We start from the raw sequence: 15,734 nt of genomic DNA, 5'->3' as shown, positions 1-15,734 counted from the left end.
CCAGTCCGGAGAGTGGAACCGGTGGTGGGATTGAGAGCCTCTAATCCCGCAGAATATAATTGATGGTGGGATTGGGTCTGTTGATCAGATGCAGAAAGGGCAATAGATAATCGGCCTTTGACCCAGTATCTGCAGTTCGAACCATTCCACTGTTGCGCGGTGAGTTGGGACTCACGCTAGTTGAATTCTGCCCGGTGTAATTGCCCAGGTAGTGGGGGGCTGGCAGAGTGAATGAGCCCTGACCGTTTGAATGTGATGATTAATTTGTATGGGAGATGCGGGCAATTTAAATCCAAGTAGCGCAGTGATGAGCTGTAGTTGGTCCACTGGTCTCCATTAGACAGATAATGGGACGGGATAGAAACTGAAACATGGATGGGGTTTCCCCCCCCCCCCCCCCCCCCTCCCGGGTAACGGTTCTCTTGACTTTCCCCGTGGGGCAACTAACCGCCTTTCATTGACTATCTTGCAGTCTGCACCAAGGATGGGCGGGTCCTGATCGCGATCTCCAAGGATTTGACGCTGCCTCCTGTCAACCTGACAACGGTCCATCTGCAGGATGGAGACGGAGCTGAGTGCAATCCGACCGTGGCCTCTGCAGACACTCTGCTCTTTCAGTTCGCAGTCACTGAGTGTGTTACTACTCATCAGGTAGGTATTGCGGGCTGGGAGTCCCATCAATGGTTCAGATCGGGACTGATGGTCTTCTGTCTCTTGTAGCTGGACGGCGCGAACATCCTGTATGAAACGGATGTATTGGGTGAGTTTGAGATCTTGGATGGCGCTTTGGGATCGGTGACCCGGGACAGCCCTTTCAGGTGAGAATAGGAGCACATTCAGCGGGTAGAGACAGTGAGGAGCTGAATTATCCAGCCGTGTCCGTTCTCTTGCAGGCTCCATATCAGTGCAGTTACAAGGGCAGCCAGGAGACTGATTTGCAGGTGAAGCCCAGAGTTTACACCCTTTCTCTGCGACTGAGGCCGAGATCCTGCTTCTGGAGCTGAGAATAGCGAGTGCTGGCTAATGTCTAGTGTCCAACTTCAGGCTCTCTCCAAATAGTGCCCGCCCTTCATCTTTCTCTTTTCAGATGGTGGCTACCGGAGCTGGTACGTGGCCAGTGACTACCCGATCCTGAGTGTGCTCCGGGACCCCGTGTTTGTGGAGGTTTGTGTTCTGAACCGGAACCATCCGTCCCTTGTGCTGGTGCTCAATGACTGCTGGGCGACCCCCACCCCTAATCTGTATTCGGGGCTCCGATGGGACCTCCTGGTGGAGAGGTGAGGGAGATTGGGGAAGAGGCGACATGGGCGAGGATTAATACAGATCGTTACTGGAGTCCGAGTTAATGACGGGGGAAATAGTCCTTCGCAGTCGATATTTTGTTCCAGACTTTGGCATAATTGGTTTGATGTAAACCTATAATCGTGTCTCCCCCTCTTTCTCTGTTCCAGGTGCCCCTTTGCTGGTGATAACTACAAAACCCGCCTCCTCCCGGGAAACGCTGCTTCCCATTTCCGGTTCCCAACTCACCATAATCGTTTTGCAGTCAGCACGTTCGCTTTCTGGGACCGAGTTTCGGGCCGGGCTCTGACCGGAGAGGTGAGTTTCCTTCAGTGCTTCTTTCCCGGTCACTTGGTATCACTTGTTCCCTGGCTCTTAAGCGAGCATGCCTCTGTTGGTCGGTTGACTGTGGAAGCATTAATCTCCTGACTGGGAGCTGTGGGATTGACCATACCGCACTGTCTCTTTGCAGGTTTATTTCCACTGCAGTGCTGAGGTTTGCTACCCTTCCACCCAAGAGAACTGCACGGCTCCCTGCAGCCCCAGTAAGTACCTGTGCTCTGACTAGAAACTAAACCCTGATGGGAAGGTGTGGGTGTGGTACATCTGGACACGGGGCTCCCTCAGCAAGGGGCCGAACACTGGGCACAGGAGGAGTGTCCTGAATGTGGCGGTTCTGGGAACTTGCCCAGGTACATTCGGTGCAGGTTTCCATTAGAATGGCAATCTAGGGCAGCGGGCCTGAGCACATCTTACACCAGGTCAGTAATTGTAAAGGACGCTCTGATCCTTGAGCTGGGATGAATGAAGTATTTTTGGTTCCTCGCTACTTGCCCGGATGCTGAGCTGCCCTAGTTGCCGACCCCTGAGGAGCAAAATCCTCCAATTGTTGGCACGGGTGTGTTCCACATCCGGTTCGGAATAGTCCTCCCTTGGGCTTTGAGAACACTTAACCAGCATCTAATTGCCATCTTTCTAACACCGGGAATTCAGGGTGGAACTGAACGAATGTCCCAGGGCCGCACACCTGGCCAATTATGAAGGTCTCATGAAACTGCGGGTCAAAGTAGTGCATCAAACAGTGTCTCCTTCAGGAGACCAGACTGGCCATTGAGGCGGCAGCAATTGCAAACTCTGCTCAGTTGGCGCGTCCTTCTGATAATCGGTTTGAGAACCAGATGCAATTATAGCCGGAACTCATCTCCAAACTCTTTCCGGTACCCAGGGCCCTGATGTGTTTTGCATGAGTCCACCTGATTCATGATTTGCAGACAGCTAAAGATTTAATCATTCACCATGAACTCTTGTTCTCCTTGTTCCCCAGAGAGGCGAAGAACCGCCGATGACCGGTCTGGGGCCTTGGTGACCGCTGATGGACCCATCCTTTTCCTGGAAGGTGAGGAGAGATTGGCTGCTCTGATCCACCAGGATGAGAAAGGTAAAGCAGGGAACTCCACCTATATCTAGTGATGGAGTAACTGGTGCCCATCTAACCCTGGCTTCCCTCCACAGATGCTGCTGTTCATTCCCCCTCCCGTGTTCTTGGATTAGCGGTTGGGGTAGCGCTGCTCTCCGTGGCCCTGTTGGTCTGGACTGTTGCGATGTGGAAAATAGAGCAGGGCCGCAGGGTGGGCTCCGAGTGCAGATTTATGGAGCTGTAGATGTCTGTTGGATAATAAACTCCTGTTATAGATGATTGCTGGTCTCGTGTTATCTTCCAACTGCTCGCTGGATTGTACTTTTTTGCAGTGAGTTAATTTAGTGTCTGGTTTGAGAATTGTTTTTGCAGCATCCGACGGCGGCCTCCAAAAATCTTCCCCCCCCCCCCCCCCGCCCCAACCATTCGGATTGAGGTCCAGGGATAAACTGAGATGGGTTAGTAATAAAATGGTGTCAGGCAAGAATGATTGATCACTTGCCTCTAACTTTGATCCCGGTCCCGTGTCTCTGGGATTGCCTCTACCCCCTCGGGCATCGATTAACCAGTTTGCCAAGCCTGGCGAGTGTTGGGCTCTCCTCCCATGCCCATTGGCCACTGGTCTGTCCGTCTATTTAACCTTTACCACAATCTGTTTTGTTGAGAATGGGCACGGAGCTGTCGGCCGCTCCGTGCGGTCTGGAGTAACTCGTATCCAGTGCTTGTTGGCCACCTTGACTGTTGCTGAAGTTCAATAATTGGAGCTGTTAACTGGGGCCAAATTTCAACTGAGCTGTCCTTCTGCAAGGAGGGGTCCTTCCCGGGGAGCACAAGTACCCGAGTGAGGACCAACCCGGGTTTTGGCAGTGTGCTCTCCGCGGGTGGAGAGAGGCGGCAGCAAGTCTTGCGGTCCAGCTTCTCCGAGATTACTCTTGATGGGAGATTAGGACAAGGGATCTGTGACCGGAGCCTGGCAGAGCTGCAGGTCTCCAGGTTCCCATTGTTTCAATGGTCTGGGAGATATTGGTGAACAAGGAATCCCAGACCTGTTTAACAAATATCTGGGTTGGGTTTTGTCCCTCACTAGACCGGCAGTGTGAAGCTCTATATTGGTCTTGAGTAGTGGCTATGGATAGACGTCTGACAACGGTCTGGAATCCAGTTCTTGTACAGATCAAAACTCGAATCAATTAAGTAGCATCAGGCTATCCGTATGAAGTCTGGTGTTTCTCATTCCTCATGATCCTGTGATCTATGGGAAGCTCTAATCCAGTCACTTCATTCAATGTGAAATGATGCCCAACATTCACTGTAGAGTGGAATTGCTAGAACAGCTCCAAGCTTCAAACTGAATCATTGGTGGATGTTGAAGGGGTCTTGATTCCCCTCGACTGTGGACCAGCACTTGCCAAGGCTTTGGATAGGTTCTTTGGAGTCTCCAGTCGTCCATCCCCTCCCTGCCTCGTGTACCTTTCTGACACTGGGCTGGAATGAGGAGGAGAGCCTATTATAATCTAATCATTGGAATGAGTTGGGGACTGGATTGCAACACAGGAGCAAGTTGTGATTTGTTCTATTCAGATGTAACCCACTAACCAATTGTTCTGTGGATTTGTGTGAAGTTCCTGGTAGCAGTGAATGTTGGTCAGAAGTGGAAGTAGCTCAAATGAGAGGTCACTGGAAGAATAAGACTTGTGGGAAAGATGATGGTTGCAAAACCAAAGCAAGTGTGGGCACATGACTGTTGGTAATGTGGCACTGGTCTCGCTGAAACAAAGTAGCAGGAAGTTTCTTGGACTGACGGGAAGTGGAGTGGCATGGAGTATTTGGGATTCTTCACGATCAACAAGAATGATGCGGATTGAGAAGTTGAAGGAATAATCGAGTTGGTCCATTAGGGAATGTGGGTAAACTGAGTTGTGGACCATGGACTGTCGAGGGTGATTGGTCAGTAGCACATCCTGTTCAATGCAGGAAAAGGGTGAAGTGTTGCATCTTGAATGCACAAAATGAGCAGATATGTGGGCCACAGACTGTGACCGGGTGGATATAATGTTGGTAGAAATTACATAGTAAAAATGTAATTCAGCTGCCTTGGCCCCTCTGCCTTGAACTCTTCCTAAACCACTGGTTTCTCCATTTCAGAAGTCAACTTATTTTGACCAAGCTTTTGCTGGTTATCTTTGTCTCTGTCCATAATTTCTGTAAAATGCTCAGGAACTTGACTTAAATGAAAGCCAATTAAAACAATGTCCAATATAATCAAACAATTCCTTAGCAGCAATGGTAGGTACAAAGGTGGCGGATGGAGTATAAGGTGAGGTTATTCACTATATTCAGAAAAATTGAGAAACAATTAAATATTGGTCAGTGATTTGGGCGTCTTTGTTCACAAAACACAATGTAAACATGCAGGTACAGCAAACAATGCAGGAGCTAAATGCATGTCAGTCTTTATTCCAATGGGGCTGGAGGATAAGTGTAAGGCAGTCCTGCTGCAATTGTGCTGGCCTCTGGTGAGTACTCAGCTGGAGTACTGTGCAGTTTTGGTCTCCTTTCCTAAGGAAGGATATACTTGCCTTAGAGGGTGTGCAATGCGGATTCACTCGGTTGATTCCTGTGATGAGGATTGTCCTGAGTGGAATGGGCCTATACTCTCGAGCTTAGAATTAGGTGATCTCATTGAAACTAAGAGGGACCAACAGGGTCGCTACTGATAGGATGTTTCTGCTCGCTGCATCATCAAGAATGAAGGGACTTTGTCTCAGGATAACGGACGTTTAGGGGATCAGGATATTTAACACTGATGAGGACAAATTTCTTCAGAGGGTTATGAATATTACAAATGCTCTTCCCCATAGGGCTGTGGATGCTCAGTCATTGAGGTATCAGTAAGACTGAGATTGTAAGGTTTCTTGGACTAATGGTATCAAGAGATATGGGGATCAGGCACGAACATGGAGTTGGGATTGAAAATCAGCTGTGACCTTATTGAATGGAGGAGCAGGCTCAAAGGGCCTTACATCCTACTCCTATTATGTTCTACAAACACCAATCTTTTGGCGGAGGCTATAATATCAAACTTTCTGAGGTGCTTAAATGGAATTGTCAACTGATATCATGGCGAGAGCACAGGAGGAAGCCATTCGCTTCTTTGGGACCAATTGGATAGTTTTTCCATTTTCTGCCTGCTCTTTGCCTATAACCTTAGAAGAAAAAAGTGTAAGTCTTTATTGAGTTCCATTTTGACAGATACTATTGAATCTGCTTCCACCACCATTTCAAGCAGTGCATTCCAGTTAATTACACTTTTTTTTTAAAGTCTCCATCTCCTCTGCCTCTTTCCGTTGATCATTTTAAATTTGTGTCCTTGGTTACCGACACTTTACCACCAGAAAACGTTTCTCATTTCCTGTCAAACCGTTCATACTTTTGAACACCGATCAAATCTCCCCTTAAACTTCTCTGTTCTAAGGCGAGCAGCTCCACTCTCTCAAGATAACTGATGTCCCTCCTACCATTCCAGTAAATCTCTTCTGCACCTTCTCTAAGGCCTTGACATCCTTCCTATCATGTGGTGCCAAGAAGTGGGATACAATACTCCAGCTGTGACCTAACCAGTGTTTTATAAAGTTTGACTGCAACGTCCGTGCTTTTGTCTTCTGCTTCTACTAATAAAGCCAAGAACCCTATGTCTTTAACAGACTGCGCAATTTATCCTACCACCTTAAACTTTTGTCTTTGTTAGTCAAACATGATATGCCTTCAACAAAGACAAGTGCCAAGTAATTTTGTCCCGGATTATTGTCTCTCAAAGTTTCCCTACCACTGACATTAGGCTGATTGTCCTGTAATTACTGGGTTTATCCAGCTCCCGTCTTTTGAATGGGAATGTAACATTTGCAACCCTCCAGTCCTCTCGCACCGCCCCCTTCTGTGTGTCTTATATCATTGCTTGTAAATTGTACTTGCATTTCTGTTGAAGGTTAAATAAAACTATCTCTTTCCCACTCATTGGCCCGGACTATTTCTTTAAATCTTACCCCTCCACTTGCTATTGGTTAAAAACATTTCTCACAAAGCCTCAATTGGAGCTTCTTTTTGAGCAGATTGCGAGCACTATTCACAGTCCAAAAACAGTAAGATGAGTAGACGGGCTGGTCAATGACTTCTGCTGGGATGTTCAGTTCCTCTGCCGTGGATCCACTTGTCCAGTCACCATCCGTGGTCATTCTCATTCTCCCTGATTGTTAACTTCTTTCCTTTGCCATGTTCTTCTCAACCATGTGTGACTTTCCTTCTCTGTAAATTATCTGGATGTATTCTGTGCCTTTATCTCACTCTGTGTTGAGAGCTGATATTAAATAATCGTTTCAATATATTTATAAATTCAACTTATGTTCTATTAAACCCTGAACATCGAAGTCCCCCAACTTCTACTCTGAAAGCGTTCTCTCTGCATTTGAAGTGCGACATGAGATTTGTGGGAAAGTTGATGGTTACAGAACCAAAGTAACTGTGGGCACATGGCTAGTGATGATGGGTAGGGGGCACACAAGGTAAAGGGAAAGATGTTTCTGGGACTGACAGGTGAGTGGAGCTCCACAGGGGGTCTTTGTGCCTCCATAATTATCCACAGTAATGGTGCAGATTGAGAAATTGATGGAACAATCGAATCACCCGAAACTGGGATTGTCCAGGATGATGGGTCTGTGACACGTGTGGTTCAATGTAGGAATAGGTAACGTATTGCATCCTGAATATACAAAAGGAACAGATACATGGATCAGTAAATTTGTCAGGGCAAGTATAGTATTGGTCTAAAATAAAGTAAGGATATAATTCAGCTGCCTTGCCTCCTCTCCCATGAACTCTCACCCGAAACCATTGAACCTCTCCACTGGTGTCTCCATTTCTCAAAACTCAATCTATTTCAACTGAACTTCTGGTCACTATTTTAATGACTCTCTCCATGGTTCCACGAAGGAAAATGCCCCAATAATTGCCTTCATTGTTTACATAAAATAGGGTAAGTCAGACTACACGCTGGAAAATGATGAGTAGACACTGATTGAAACAATGAAGGCCGATATAAAGCAAGCATTCCGTAAGAGCAGTGGCAGGTACAAGATACCAAGGCCACAGGCACAGCCTGACATATCTGGATTCTAATGCTTCATAACCTTGAGGTGATTGGCAGTCCATGACTGTTTGAGGCGATGGAAACCTAAAGTCTGAACTTCTCCAACGTGTCACTCAGATTGGTTAGTGATAAAATGGAGGAGGTTTCTTTGCCAACACGAGATGGTGTTTTCACACTATAACAGTATTTTTATAGCAGGTGTGCAAGGGTTTAATAATGAAGACGTTTGGACAAGCAGGGCAATAAATCAGCCTTTTCAGTGAGTTTGAGTAGACCGATCCGGAGTTAATAAAACCAGGAACAGGGGATCCAAGAAGAATGGACGGTGGCTCTGACCAAATATTCATCACTGAGATCTCAGGAGCTGCCACTTTCATCCCAGTTTATCTGTGAGTTCAGAAGTGCGAGAATATAACGATAGAATCATAGAAAGGTTACAGCACGGAAGATGGTCATTCGGCCTATCGAGTCCGTGCGAGCTCTATGCAAGAGCACTCCAGCTAGTCCCACTCCCCTGCCCTTTTCCGTCGCCCTGAATTTTTTTTTACTTTCAAGTACTTGTCCAGTTCCCTTTTGAAGGCCATAATTGAATCTGCCTCCACCTCCCCCTCAGGCAGTGCAGTCCAGATCCTAACCACTCTCTGTGTGAAAAGGTTTTTACTCATGTCACCTTTGGTTCTTTTGCCAATTACCTTAAATCTATGCCCTGTCACAAATGGGAACAGTTTCTCTCTATCTACTCTGTCTCGGCCCTTCATGATTTTGAATACCACTATCAAATCGCCTCTCAACCTTCGCTGTTCCAAGGAGAATAATCCCAGCTTCTCCAGTATATCCACGTAACTAATGTCCCTCATCCCTGGAATCATTCTAGTAAATCTCTTCTGCACCCTCTCTAAGGTCTTCACATCATTCCTAAAGTGGGGTGCCCAGAACTGGACACAATACTCCAGTTGTGGCCGAACCAGTGTTTTATAAAGGTTCAACATACTTTGCTTACTTTTGTACTCTATGCTCCTATTATGAAGCCCAGGATGCTTTTCCAACCGCTATCTCAACCTGCCCTGCTACCTTCAACGATTTGTGCCCATATAAACCAAGATCTTTCTGTTCCTGTACCCCTTTTAGAGTTGTGCCCTCTAGTTTATATTGCCTCTCCTTCTTCCTACCGATTTGTATCACCTTGCATTTTCTTGTGTTAAACTTCATCTGCCACGTGTCCGCCCATGCCACCAGCCTTTCTATATCCTCTTGAAGGCTATCACTATCCTCCTCACTGTTCACTACCCTTCCAAGATTTGTGTCATCTGCAAATTTTGTAATTGTGCCCTGTACACCCAAGTCCAAGTCATAAACATAGATCAAGAAAAGCAGTGGACCCAGCACCGACCCCTGGGGAACACCACTGTACACCTCCATCGAGTTCAACAAACAACTATCACCAATAGTCTGTATCCTGTCACTTAGCCAATTCTGTTTCCACGTTGCTGCTGCCCCCTTTATTCCATAGGCCGCGAACTTGATGATAAGCCGACCATGCGGCACTTTATCAAAAGCCTTTTGGAAGTCCATATCCACCACGTCAACTGCATTGCCTCCTCTACCCTCTCTGTTACCTCATCAAAAAACTCTATCAAGTTAGTTAAACACGATTTTCCTTTTACAAATCCATGCTGGCTTTCCCTAATCAATCTACACTCGTCCAAGTGACTGTTAATTCTGTTCTGGATTATCGTTTCTAAAAGTTTCCCCACCACCGAGGTTAAACTGACTGGCCTATTGTTGCTTGGTTTATCCTTACACTCTTTTTTGTAACATTTGCAATTCTCCAGTCCTCTGGCACCACCCCCGTATCTAAGGATGTCTGGAAGATTATGGCCAGTACCTCTGCAATTTCCACCCTTAGCATTTCCTTCAGCATCCTAGGATGCATCCCATCAGGACCAGGTGACTTATCTATTTTAAGTACAGCTAGCCTTTCTAGTACCTCTTCTTTATCAATTTTTAGCCCATCCAGTATCTCAACTATACCTTCCTTTACTGAGACTCTGGCAGCATCTTCTTCCTTGGTAAAGACAGATGCAAACTATATCTGTTGGGCCGAATGGCCTGTTTCTGTGCTCTACATTGTAAGGTTACATAGTATTACAATCAGGAAGGGCTGAACAGGCTGTAGATTCAATGTAGCTCGATTTAACTCACCAAGGTTACTTCAACACCACCTCCCTCCTCTGCAACCTCAGTCAATGAGAAGGACAAGAGCAGCAATGTTGTGGGAACACAATCACCTCCACGTCCCACTGCATGTCACACATCCCTGACTAATACATGTACAATTGTTCCTTCATTGTCCCTGGGTCAAAGTCTTGGAAATAGCACCATAGCCTTTCTTGGTACAAGAGCAGAGGGACCTGCGGGTGCAAAATCACAAATCTTTGCAGGTGGTAGGGCAAGTTGATATGGTGGTTAAGAAAGCGTATCGGATACTTGGCTTTGTAAATAGGGGCATTGAATACAAAACAAGGAAGTCATGTGAAACCTTTGCAAATCACTGATTAGGCCTTAGCTCGAGTATTGTGCACAATTCTGGAACCACACTTTAGGATGGATGTCAAGGGCTTAGAGAGGGTGGAGAGGAGATTTACTAGAATGGTACCAGGCATGTGCGACGTCAGTTATATGGAGAGATTGGAGAAACTGGGGTTGTTCTCCTTCTAGCAGAGAAGGTGAGGGAGGGATTTAATAGAGGTATTTAAAATTATGAAGGGTTTTGATGGAGCAAGTGGGGAGAAACAGTTTCCTCTGGTAAGTGGGTCGGTAACCAGAGATCATAGATTTAAAATAATTGGCAAAAGAACTAGAGGGGAATTGAGGAGAATTTTTTTTCACACAGAGGGTTGTTAAGATCTGGAACGCACTTCCTGAAAGGTTGTTGGAACCAAATTCCATAGAATCATTCAAAAGTGAATTGGACATGTACTTGAAGAGGACTAATTTTCATGGTTATGGGGAAAGATCTGGGGTGTGGGTTTAATTTGAACAGGTTTCGAAAGAGCAGGCACAGGTACGACGGCCGAATGGCCTCCTTCTGTGTGTACGATTCTATAATTACCTTCTGAATCATTGCAATTCATAATATTCAGTGTTGAGGAACCAAGAAAATTATAACCATGATATTCGGCTTCTCCATTCCCTAATGAATATCGCAGATTATAATATCCAGGCGTGGGTGGGACTAAATGGGGGATAGAGTGCAGAGATTGGAATGGAAGCCTAGCAGAATGAAGTTGCTCTCATCAGTTTTTGTTATTTTTCCTACCAGTTACCCGAAGCAGGCGGTGAACCTTCTTCTCGAGAGAGGATCGTCATTTCAGTTCAGAAGGAAAAAGGTATCAATGAAATCGGGTGACACAGACACGGAATGATCCGGGACTTACAGCACATCCCTTTAAACAGATAGAGACACGGAATGATCCGGGACTTACAGCACATCCCTTTTAAACAAACACAGACACGAAATGATCCGGGACTTAAAGCGCATCCCTTTTAAACAGACACAGACACGGAATGATCAGGGACTTACAGCACATCCCTTTTAAACAGACACAGACACGGAATGATTCGGGACTTACAGCACATCCCTTTTAAACAGACATTGACACGGAATGATCCGGACATAAATCATAAGTTTCTCTGACGTTGACCGTCAGATTTATTCCTTTTATAATGACACCACCGTACACTTTGACACTTCGCGAGCTGACAATCTCAACACCTTCGTGGAAGGAACTGTTGCTGATTTCAGCAAACAATGCAAAACCTCCGTCTGCCATTTTGAGAAGGATGGGACTTTAATCAGACCTTCTGGATGGATTGAATGAGAGAAACAAGACTGAAACACAATAACGACGAGAATGGGATTCGAACCCACGCAGAGCACAATGGATTAGCAATCCTATGCCTTAACCTCTCGGCCACCTCGTCAAACGCGCAAACTTGGGAATGCAGTTTTATTCAAAATGAAAATACTGGCTATGTTGCCAATCTGAAATAAAAACAGTAAATGTGGATATCCTCAGCAGGTCAGGCAGAAACTTTAGATATAGGAACAGAGTTAACGTTTCAGATTGTTGACCATCACATGAGTATTCCATCACACTCCTGACTTGCGCCTTGTTGATGGTGGAACGGCTTTTCTGAGTCACTCGGCGCAAATATCCAGCCCCTGACCTGCTCCAGCAGCCACAGTATTTATGTGGCTGGTCCAGTTAAGTTTCTGGTTAACGGTGACCATCAGGATGTTGATGGTGGGGGATTCAGCGATGGTTTACTGGGAAGATTCCAAGGATGAGGAGTTTTCGTTTCATGGATTTACAGGATAATCTGGGGTTGTTCTCCTTGGAACAGAGATGGTCGCGAGGAGATTTGATAGAGGTGTTCAAAATCATGAAGGTTCTAGACACAGTAGATAGAGAGAAACTGTTCCCATTGGCAGAAGGGTCAAGGACCAGAGGACATAGATTTAAGATGTTTGGCAAAAGAACCAAAGGTGACAGGACCAGAAGCTTCTTTACACAGTGAGTGATTAGGATCTGGAATGCACTGCCCGAGGGGGTGGTGGAGGAAGATTCCATCATGGCCTTCAAAAAGGAACTGGATAAGTATTTGAAACGAAAGAGCGGGGTGGGGGTATAGCTGGATTGCTCTTGCAGAGAGCCGGTATGGACTCGATGTGCCGAATGGCCCCTCTCCGTGCCGTAACCTTTCTATGATTCTATTCTATGTGTCGGGGCGATGCAAAGCGACCGGAGCGTGACGGAAATAGACCTGCTCGTGTGCATTCCCTGATAATATACCCTAGTGTGAGGCAAAGAAGAAATTTACAATTATGGTCATATATTTTATCTTATGCTGATTATAAGAAATACTCGGTTTACCAGGGCGCCATTGTGCACTTTGATTGAAACCTCTCCTGGATCACACCTTACACTCCCAACACCTCCGTGAAAGGAACAGTTTGGGTGATCATCAAGACTTTGCTGATTTGTGCAAACAGATATAAGACAGCAATGCGGAAAAGCAATTCTTCGGAAAGAAGGTTTTTATTGAGGCTGCCAAAATAAATAGCTCAATAAATTATGGAAGAAGTGGGATACGAACCCACATGATTTAAAGACGGATTCCAACATCTTAATCAGCTCAGCCACTCTCCAACACAGCAGTTTATTCATGTCTGATGAAAAATGTAATCGAGCTGAAATGATTCCTCTGGTTCTTTCTCCACAGGTGCTGTCTGACCGACTGAGTGTTTCCAGCATTTTGTGATTTCACAATGGCTGTTATCCTGAAAACACCCAGTTTGACCCAAGGACGCAGCTCACACTTCACTTTCCCCACGCGCTTTAAAGTCTGTCGTTTCCGAACAAAATCCCCTCCGCGCCGAACATTCAAAGGACCTTTCGCTCCCGGCCAACCTCCTGGAATCGACACTTTTTCATCATTGCCGCTCTTCACATTTCTCCTCATTCCTATTCAATCGGACACTTCCACAGACCTATTAAGATCAAGCGGAACATTACTGCACCGCCCAGATTGCCAAAAGTGCACCTTTCAACCGTCATTCGCAGCTATGCAGCGCCTCCCGTCTCTTCCGCACATCAACTGCTCGGGGAAAAGCGCCAACGACCAAGAAAACAAAACCCAGTTCATCAGTTATCATCCCCCGTGTCACAAGATACCCCATGGAAATTTTACGGAAAAGTCTGCCGCTGTCCTTCCGAATGCCCGCCCTGCTTTTTTAATGCTTGTCTCTGGAACAGTCACGCAGATCGAAAAATATCGATTGGTTTCAAGGCACAAATGAACATTGGTGCGAACGGGACATGTGCCCCCGAGAAACAGCGGTCGATGTGGAGCAAACTTAAAGGCGTAAGAATGTGAAAGTGAATGCTGGAGTAGCAAGGCCGCAATAAAGTCTCAATGAAATGGACGATGATTGTGGAAGGAAGGAAAAGCTGGAAGAAACGACAGGTCTGAATTTTGGATCATCCAGCAGAGACACATGAGAGAACAAAAACAGGATACAGACAAAGGTGCTGGAGGCAGAAAGAAAAAGCACGAAATAAGAGGAATGAAAAGAGAGTGACTTAGTGGAGCGCGAAGAGATACAGCAGCATAGTGGTTATGTTACTGGCTAATAAGCCATAGGCCTGGACTCATGATCCGGGGTCACGAGTTCATAATCTCGCCATGACAGCTGGAATTAAAATACCAGTATCAGTAATGGTGGCCATGAAACTACCGGATTGTTATAAAAACCCATCTGGTTTATTCCTGCCCTTCAGGGAAGAAAACCTGCCATCCTTCCCCAGTCTGGCCTATATGTGACTCCAGACCCAGAGCGACCAATGTGGTTGATTCCTAATTGCCCTCGAAAATGGTCTAGGAAGCCACTCAGTTGTAAAATCTCGATTAAAAAGTCATAATAAAACCGGACGGGCCATTTCGCACCAGACACGACAAAGGCTCAAACCAAGCCCAGTCGACCCTGCAAAGTCCTCCTCACGAACATCTGGGGACTTGTGCCAAAACCTGGAGAGCTGTCCCACAGACTTGTCAAGCAACAGCCTGACATAGCCACACTCACAGAATCATACCTTTCAGCCAAAATCCGCACAGTCTTCCATCACTATCCCTGGGTATGTCCTGTCCCACCGGCAGTGATATGCAGTCAGGATGGGAGTGCTCAACATTGACTGTGGACCACATGGCATCAAGTCAAACATGGGCAAGTGAAACCACCTCCTGACAAGCCCTCAGCAGCTGATATCAGTCCTCCTCCATGTTGAACACCACTTGGAGGAAGCACTGAGGGTAGCTGGGGGACTTCAATGTTCATCAACAAAGGTGGCTCGGTTGCACCACTACTCGCCGAGCCCTGAAGGGCATTGCTGCAAGATTGGACCGACGGCAGATGGTAAATGAACCAACACGAGGGAAAAACCAACTTGACCTCGTCCTCACCAATCTACCTGTCGCAAATGCATCTGTCCATGACAGTATTGGTCGGAGTGACCACTGCACAGTCCTCGAGGAGATGAAGTCCTGTCTTCGCACTGAGGATACCATCCAACGTGTTGTATGGCACTACCACCGTGCTAAATGGGTTAGATTTAGAACAGATCCAGCAGCTCAAAACTGGGCATTCCATGAGGTGCGATGTGGCCATCCTGCAGCAGCACAATTGTATTCCAGCACAATCTGTAACTTCATGGCCTGGCATATTCCTCACTCTACCAACAAGCCAGGGGATCAATCCTGGTTCAATGAGGAGTGTAGAAGAGCGTGTCAGAAGCAGCACCACGCGTAGTTAAAATGAGGTGCCAACCTGGTGAAGCGACAACTCAGGACTAAATGCATGCTAAACAGCGGAAGCAACATGCTATAGATTAGAGCTAAGCGATTCCACAACCAACGGATCAGATCAAAGCTCTGCAGTCCTGCCACAGTCAATCGTGAATGGTGGTGGACAATTAAACAACTAACGGGAGGAGGAGGCTCTGTAAACTCTGTAAACATCCCCATCCTTAAATGATGGAGGAGTCCAGCACGTGAGTGCAAAGGACAAGGCTGTTTGCGTTTGCAGCCAGAAGCGCCAAGTGGATGAATCCATTACGGCCTCCTACCCATATTCATAGCAGCCAGTCCTCAGCCAATTCGATTCACTCCATGTGATATCAAGAAACGGCTAAGTGCACTGGATACAGCAAAGGCTGTGGGCCCCGACAACATTCCGGCTGTAGTATTGAAGTCTTGTGCTCCAGAACTAGCTGCGCCTCTAGCCAAGCTGTACCAGTACAGCTACAACACTTGCATCTACCCGACAATGTGGAA

General features: G+C 46.5%; 1 protein-coding gene across 1 annotated transcript; it reads left to right on the top strand.

The window, feature by feature from the left end:
* Positions 1 to 1,666: 1,666 nt before the first annotated feature.
* LOC137306999 (zona pellucida sperm-binding protein 4-like) lies at positions 1,667 to 2,942 on the top strand. Its single transcript, XM_067976353.1, has 4 exons — positions 1,667 to 1,678; positions 1,754 to 1,826; positions 2,606 to 2,719; positions 2,794 to 2,942. Exons 1-4 carry the CDS (start codon positions 1,667 to 1,669, stop codon positions 2,940 to 2,942), a joined length of 348 nt encoding a protein of 115 aa, XP_067832454.1.
* The last annotated feature ends 12,792 nt before the right edge of the window (positions 2,943 to 15,734 follow it).

Source organism: Heptranchias perlo, chromosome X (genome assembly GCF_035084215.1).
Source record: "Heptranchias perlo isolate sHepPer1 chromosome X, sHepPer1.hap1, whole genome shotgun sequence".
Classification (NCBI taxonomy): Eukaryota; Metazoa; Chordata; class Chondrichthyes; order Hexanchiformes; family Hexanchidae; genus Heptranchias; species Heptranchias perlo.
This window is presented reverse-complemented; position numbering and strand designations above follow the sequence as displayed.